We start from the raw sequence: 8,398 nt of genomic DNA on the forward strand, positions 1-8,398 counted from the left end.
GAAAAAACTAGCGTTGGGACTATGACTCTTGGGTACAATATTGATATAGAAATCATTGCATTCCAAAACTGGCGTGGGGGACTATGACTCTTGGGTACAATATTGATATAGAATATAATGGAAGTGTGATTTGAAGCCACAATCTTATCACATTGTAGAATCAAACAACGGGCCTCGCATGGGCGTCTCGCATTTAACTTATCACCAGCTCATTTCGTGCTGAATAAATATTCAGCTCCGTCCCGACATTTTCATTCACCACCCTTTCGCCTTCTCCCCTCACTTTCAGTTTCAGCTTCCATGGCTGCTTCCGCTACCTCCTGTGCTTCTTTCCTCCTCGCTTCCCCCCCTCCTCACCCCTCCCCCTTCACCACCTCTCCTCCTCCTCCTATAGCTCCCTCCCATGCCTTCCTTCCCCTCTCGCTCTCCATCTCCCGGTGCACTCGCCCCCCTTGGTTGCCTCGTCGAGTTCTATCCACCCGTGCAGCCCAAGCCGGCACTAACCAGGAGAATGCTGTAACTGCACCTGGGCAGCAGCTGTCTGCCACTGAAGGAGACAATGCTCCTTCTACTCGTCTCGACAGACGCGAGCTCATGGCTGCCTCTGTAGCCGGCCTCTCCATGCTATCGGCTCCTGCCCTCGCCAAGCCCCTTCCACTTCCCGAGCTCTCCTCATGTGTGCCTGCAACTGTGTCCTTTACGGGCGAGCCAACCACGACAGTCAAGTGCTGCTTGCCCGTGTCCAAAAAGCCACCCATCGTCTTCAGGCCTGGTCCTACGATGAAGCCCCCACCTAAAATCAGAAGGCCTGCTCATCTTGCAGCATTGGATACTGCCTACGTCGAAAAATACAACAAAGCTTATGAGCTTATGAGGACATTGCCCACCGACGATCCACGAAGCTTCAAGCAGCAAGCCGATGTCCACTGTGCCTTCTGCAATGGAGCGTACACGCTCCCAAATAGCACCACGCCGTTGCAGATCCACTTTTCATGGATCTTCCTTCCGTGGCACCGTTGGTATCTCTACTTCCACGAAAAAATACTGAGCAGCTTGATCGGGGACCCTAGTTTCGCTCTTCCGTATTGGAACTGGGATGACCAAATCTTAGGAAATGTCATACCGTCGATGTTCTTGCAACAGACAAAGTATCCTGCGCTGTATGACGCAAATCGCAATCAAAGCCACCTCCCTCCGACGCTAACGACGCTGAATATTTCTGATTTGTCGTCTGAATCGACTCTATCGAATAAGCAGATCATCGAGGACAATCTAAGTATCATGTATCAGTCAGTAGTTCAGGCTACCACTGCCAGCATCTTCATGGGAACTGCACCTCTTTTCCAGTAAGTGCCTTGTCGTTGCATTTGGCCTTGTTGACGTTGAACGGTATGAACTGGTAGCTACCATATTTATTAAGTGTAGATCGCTCTACAGGCAACTTGTGGTCTTAGATCTCCTGAGTATTAAAAACGCCTACCATGCTCGTAAGCGCTTACACTAACTTGAATTTGCTACTCCCCGCAGAGGCCTGACCACCGACAGTGCACAAGGTACCTTGGAGAGTCTTCCTCACACTGCTATTCACGCGTGGACGGGCGATCCCGATCGAACATACGCCGAGGATATGGGTAATTTCTACTCTGCGGGAAGAGATCCCATCTTCTATTGCCATCACTCGAATGTCGATCGACTTTGGGTGGTCTGGAACAATCTCGGGGGCCGTCGTAAAGATCACACGGACCCTGATTTCCTCAATTCCGAGTTCGTTTTCTACGACGATAAAGCGCAACTGGTGAAGGTGTCAGTGAAAGATGCCCTCAACTCCGCCGCGCTGGGAATCGCGTACGAGCCCGCGACGGGGGACCCCATCTGGCAAAACGTAGTAAAGCCGATCTTGGGCACAAAAGGGGTGGTTCCCAAAAGCGTAGATGCTCTGCCGGAGCTAGGCCCAGCATCGAAAGATAAGAGCGCTAATGAGGTGACGGAAAAGCTCACAACACTAGTAGCACGTCCGACGCAAACTGTCGCAGAGTTTGCGAAAGCTAAAGGTCTGAAGGAGGACGAAGTGGAAGAGGTGCTGGTGCTGCAAAATGTGCAGGTGCCTATGACGGCACTGATCCACTTAGCTGTGTTCATCAACCTACCGGAAGCAGATTCAAAGACGCCATTGAACTCGGCAGAGTATGTGGGCTCGTTTGCAAATCTTCCACATGTGGGAATGGACATGAGCAATCGCACGGTGAATGCGAGGTTTGCAATTCTGGATGCTCTGAAGAAGCTTGGGATTGAGGATCAATCCAAGATAGCAGTGACGGTAGTTGCAAAGGGGCCTAAAGGGACGCAGCAATCGTCCCTCGTCTCTGTCGGAGGCTTTCTCATCGAGTACGAGTAATCCATACTCATAGACGAATAATGCATGCACGCATGCAACGTGTACCTGGTAAGAGGCAGTGCAGCCCTGAAATTTGAACGACCTTCAAGTAAAGGCATTCTAGGGAAGGCCATTGGGAAATTGAGGTTGAAATGAAGGCCAATTTTTCACACAAAACAATTTTCTTTAGCTTTTTTTTTTGGGAGCAGCAATAGCTCAGCTTGTTTGTCACTAAGGAGTTGCCCACTTTGAATTCCCCTTTGAAAGGAACCTCCTATCTATTAATTAGCATAGACCATATATGGGCTCTGTGCCACCCACTCACACACTTATGTGTGAGTGGAAAGAAACAAGGGTGCATGTATGCACAGGAAGAGTGGCTTCGGTTTATGAGTTGTGCAGGTCTCTAGACACATGGAAGACTTATTAGGCCATGTCTATAGTTCCAACTAAATTGATTAGGGTACGAAGTTTTTAGTACGAAGGCTATTAAATCCGGTGCTTTAACTCTTTTTTTGGAAATCTAAGTATTGGAAGGTAATTGGGAGCTATTTTGCTTTTAACATTGGCAACCACGTCGCGAATTGGTATGCAATGTAGACGGTTATGTGTGAGTGGAAAGAAACAAGGGTGCATGTATGCACAGGAACAGTGGCTTCAGTTTATGAGTTATGCAGGTCTCTAGACACATGCAAAACTTATTAGGCCAAGTCTAGTTCCAACTAAATTAATTAGGGTACGAAGTTTTTGGTATGAAGGCTATTAAAACCGGTGCTTTAATTCTTTTTTAAAAAATCTAAGTATTGGAAGGTAATTGGGAGCTATTTTGCTTTCAACATTGACAATCACGTCATGGGTTGGTATGCAATATAGACGGGGTCATGATCAAACCAATACGCTTGCGTTGTTTCCAAAAAACTTCTCATCAAAGGTGCATTTGTTCGAATGTGGTCAATTTGAGACCCGTAAATTATTGTGGAGATTTTGTACACAAATAGCAGGTGATTTTCTTCCATGAGATTTTGTAGTTGTAGTTGCTTTTGAGAAGTTTGTAGCATAATGTTGAAATCCCCGAGCACTGAAGTTGGATAAAGCGATCGCCTTTGGTGTAACACACTTGCGATTTTATTCCAGGAAACTCTGGAGGTTGCATGCTTCAGTACGGTATATTGCCACTATAAACATCGGTTGCCTTAGATTTGTCAGTCGAAAGTGAGTCACGATCACTCAACCATTGTAAACACTTCATGTGAAACCAAAGAAAGCATGCATTTGTACAAAAGTGATGTATCCATTCTTGTAAATGCTGTAATTGTAGCGAATGTTGTTGTGTTGATATAGTGTTTTGGATCTACGGTTTTGGTTTCATTAAGGCAAACCAAGTCGGAGGCTTGGATGTTATAGTCTGCGTTAATTTCCTCAGAATGCAGTTGTAAATTGGAGGGGAAAAAACTCGCGATTTCGAGGGCCCATGGAGTGATGGAGGAGAGTAAGGGAATCATGAAAAAGTCAAGGGGAGGAGTAAATGCCCCAAGTGTTGGTGGGGGAAAGAGAAGGCAAGTGGGAGCCTGGTGGGGACCAAGGGAAGTCTCTTCACCAATGAGAGGCCAATATGGAATCCTCCATTCTTTTAATGTCCAAGCCTTCCCATTGTTTGGTTTACTAATCACAAATCTTAAGGGACTAATCCAAGAGGTCCTTTTTTAGTTCAAAATTTCCCTAATGGCTTGGCCTTCGTTAATTTGAGCTCCTTGTCTTTTGCATTTTTTGCCCAAATGGCAAATTGAGTTACAGCATTTACTTTCTCATCATAGATAGTTGTATGTAGTAGGCATGCACATTTGATCTGTGACCTGGGCAATGGCAAATGGCATTTTGTACATAGCAAACTTGCATGCACAAACACCCCAAAGCAAAAAACATAAATAGGGTGGTAGCACGCAAGCCATTGGATCATGCAATCATCTATGATGGGGGTATGGTAGACCATGCATTTCGGACCCTACTGCATAGTAGGATAGCCATCTGATTTAACTATTGCGGCTGCCAATACCACCATCTTGCTTTGTATATGATGAAGTTGCTTCTTAATTCCTTCCTCCCTCATCCTAAGGCTGTGGATGTTCTCTTTCATCTCCTCCTCTCTTTTCTCACTCTGTGCAACAGCTTCATCTGAATCCCTCAGCATGAAGCTGCTTAAATTGCTCAAAAACATCAACATGTGCTGTTTTCAAGATTTCCACTCTAATTTGGAAATCTCTCATGACAATGGATTGCTATTCAAAACTATCGAAAACCACAGCAAGCTCATGCACAACCCTATCGTAATCTTGTTGCAAGGTCTTATAGCTTACTCTTTGGACTTCCAACAGTGTTTCAAAAAAACAAACCTCATTGTGGTTGCTACAACTTGCTCCACTGTGGCTGCTCTTTGCAACTTTCCTAACCTAGAGAGCTACCTCATTGTCTTTTCCAGCCCAGCTGCTCGTTGCCCCATCCTTCTTGGCCTTGAAGCTCTCTGGCAGTTCTTGCATCACCGCTCTGGTTTTTGCATTCTTCCTTTTTAGCTCCTCCCTCATCTGGCCTTTTTTCAATGTTCAATGCGTTTTATATGTTACAGAGCTATTTTTAAAGACCCTCCTTTTCGACTCTCTGATCTTCAAGCTCCTTTCACATCATTGCTAGCTCCTTGTCTACGATGTCCCCATCACTTCTCATTTCTTCAAGCCTGTCTCGAGTGGAGCTCCTTGATGGGTTTCTCTACTTCTTCTCTTCTATGCCTTTCCATGTCGACTGTTTTTGCAGTGGCTTCAGCTTGCTCTTGTGCTTGCAAGGCCATTGCTTGTGCCTCCTCTACCTTGGCTTCTACACCCTCCCTGAGAACTTTCTCAAGTTGCATTGCCTTTGCTACATTGGTAGCTTTCTCTTGTAGAAAAGTCACATTTTGAGACATTTCCTTATCGTATTGCTCAAAAATCCCTTTGAAGGTAGATGTCATCAGGTGCATTGCAACTCTAGCAGACTGAGATGATAATTGGGATTTGCCATCCATGCAATTCTTTAGGTTGGTTATCACACTCTTGGAGATTGCCCTTGAGAAAGATACATCACGTCCTTTCAATTGCTCTACTATTGCTTGATTCACGGCTCCTCCCGTATCAAGAAAGAAGTGCATTGTCTTCTTCAGCACATTTTGGAGGTCTGTTGGCAAGCCAGAAGCTTGACTAAACCATCTTTACTAATTTCAGCATTGGGGTATACATCTAGAATTATATCCTATCTCTTCCATTGCTTCTCGAAGAAGTACTGTGCTTGCAAATTGCCTCCAGGAGAGCCTAGTGCATTTTCAATCACGCTTTCTGTGATGGTCATCTTCTGGCCTTGACAGACTATTTGCCCCTCCTTCACATTCACCTCCTGTACCAACTTAGTGAAGTTGTTGAGAGAATCCAAATTGGGCTTTTGAAGAGCGAGTAAGGAGCTCCCATATCACAACAAGACAAAGCACCCATAGATGCACACACAGACGCGTTTACTAAACTAAATAAAAAACTTACGGGTGTGTCTATTTGCACATCTATTTTCGCGTCTGGAGACCCACGTCTAACAATGCATCTATATAGCAGACACACATGCATATAGACGCGCATTTAGATGCTTAAATAGACGCTCTTATAAATGCATTTATAGATGCCAAAATAGACGCTTGTCGAACAGACAGACGTGTATATAGACGCATTTATAGACGCACTGATAGACGCGCTTTATAATATTTTTTTTAAATTTACAGAATGCTGTGTATGTTGTGTATGCTATATAGTTACAAGAATCCCATTTCCACATTGAGTAATTCAATTCTTATAGCCAACCGCATTTTAATTACAATTCTAAATAAAACATTACAACTCCAAAACGCAATAAAATTGAAAGCTTAAAAAGTGCTTGTATGTACATATAGCATGAAGCTAAGCCACGTCCTGTGGCTTCAAGTACAAAAAATAAGGAAGCTAAGCCACGTCATGTGGCTTCAAGTACAAAAAATAAGAGGATTGTATATACAAGAGGCACGAAGCCAAGCCAGTGGCTTTAAGTACAAAACAGAGTAGCTAGCACCACTTCTACGACTAATCCTTGTTGCCTTCCACGCTCCCTTTTGCACTCCCTTCTGTGTCCCCTTCTACGCCTCCTTCCTTGTCTTCTTCCTCGTCGTCTTGTGCACGGGCCTGTAAACAAGGGACATTAACATATATCAATGTATCAAAAATCAAATCTTTACTTATAATATTGACAATATTTAATTACTTTCAAATACCTCCGGGGCCACACCAGTAGCCCGGATATACTGCTCCTCAGTAATCAACCCGTCATCATAGAAGTGCCTCCATGTATCTCCTCTGCAATGGTGGCAGTGGTAGGCTGTCTCGACAGGAGTAGGATATCTGCCCACGATCTCAAGCTGCAAGACGACACAATTTGCGGAGGGATTAGTACAAAGAAACAACCTCCTGATAAACTACATAAGCAATATAATTTGAGATCGATACTTACAAATTGGGCCTCCCATGATTCAACATCCCCTGCTCCAAAATCCGCGCTTCCATATTACTCCATCTGGATCCTTCGTGCCTCCATGTGCCGCAGACTAGGGTCCTCCCTCGCTGACTTCATTGCTTTCTTCCACTCACACTGTGAGCGGTGTGGGGCGGGCCCCTTGGTGGTTGACCTCCCTCGAGCCTGGCAAGCTCCGCTAGTGCCTGCCTCTTAAGCGAAGATCTTTTATTGCCAAGTATCGTAACAATTTTTGACTTAGCCCATTTATCTATGAACTGGTGATTGGGGGGGTTAGGATACCTAGAGCGAATAGCAGCGAGCATCTCATCAACCAACCTCTTTGGCTGGTCTTTGAAGTGGATAAAGCAATCTTTGTACTTGTTAGCAATTACAGAGCGCATGAAGGCCATAATGTCCTTCCCCCGTGCATCCATCAAGATGCCTCTTGTCTGAGTGATGTCATAGAATATCGTACCATCACCCGGAGGCATGTCTAAATCATCAGAATCATCATCATCCCCTTCGCCACCCCTCCCAAAGCACTGTGCCATGCATCCCCCACCGCTCTCCCTGCTACTACGCCTGCTATCGTGTCGTGTTGAGCTAGTACGCTAGCCACTCATAGCTGGAGACTGCACGGGACTACGCTGACCACTCGTAGCTAGAGAACCGAGTCTCGACTGCACAGGAGTACACCGACGGCTCTGCGAGATAGAAGGACCTCCTGACGGCATGGGGGAAGGGGCATAAGACAGCATGGCAGAAGGGGCATAAGACGGCATGGGGGAAGGGGCATAAGATGGCATGGGAGATGGGCCTGCGCTGTGTAGCCGGCTGGGTTGTGCTGACTCTGCTAGGGTGATCTCAGCTGGTGTGGGGTGGTTTGGAGTCTGTAGTGTTGACTCCTGGGGGGTGTTTAGGGTACCCATCATATACCCGTATAACTCCACAAGACTAGGAGGGTGCCCTAAAAGGTTATACAAGTCCCTAAAAATAGAATCCCGGGGATCAAATGAGCTCGAAGTGCTTCCTAGCCACATGATGAACTGGAAAAAAGAAAAAAAAACTATTACTGATGAGCTAAGAAGAAAGGGGAAAAAAAACTATTACTGATGAGCTAAGAAGAGAGGATTACTGTTGAAGCGTGTCTATAGACACTTCTGATTAGCGCGTCTATTTTCACGTATAATAGCGCATCTATAGATGTGGCTATCTGTGTCTGCAAATAGGCTAGACATGCATTTAGATGTGCCTGTAGATGCGGTTTTAGACGCGCTCTGAGATGCGCCTATAGACGTGCTTCGACAGACGGACTTTTCTAAAAAGTAGAAAAGGACATTGCGCCCAATACACAAACATGACACTGATACCCAAATCATGTGTTTTTTGGATACGAGAAAGTACAAATCCAAAGAGAGCAAACTTCCAAAAAAGATCAACTGCAAAAGGACTTACCTTGGATAGAGGTATGGA

The 8,398-nt window shown here is 45.4% G+C and overlaps 1 protein-coding gene across 1 annotated transcript; it reads left to right on the top strand.

The window, feature by feature from the left end:
• Positions 1–262: 262 nt before the first annotated feature.
• Positions 263–2,764, top strand: LOC147898115 (polyphenol oxidase I, chloroplastic-like). Its single transcript, XM_087379568.1, has 2 exons — positions 263–1,346; positions 1,528–2,764. The coding sequence occupies exons 1-2, from the start codon at positions 301–303 to the stop codon at positions 2,393–2,395; spliced, it is 1,914 nt and encodes a 637-aa protein (XP_087235694.1). The 5' UTR covers positions 263–300; the 3' UTR covers positions 2,396–2,764.
• Positions 2,765–8,398: the final 5,634 nt, after the last annotated feature.

Source organism: Dipteris shenzhenensis, chromosome 9, assembly GCF_047967505.1.
Source record: "Dipteris shenzhenensis isolate YYH24624 ecotype China chromosome 9, Dip_SZ_1.0, whole genome shotgun sequence".
Lineage (NCBI taxonomy): Eukaryota > Viridiplantae > Streptophyta > Polypodiopsida > Gleicheniales > Dipteridaceae > Dipteris > Dipteris shenzhenensis.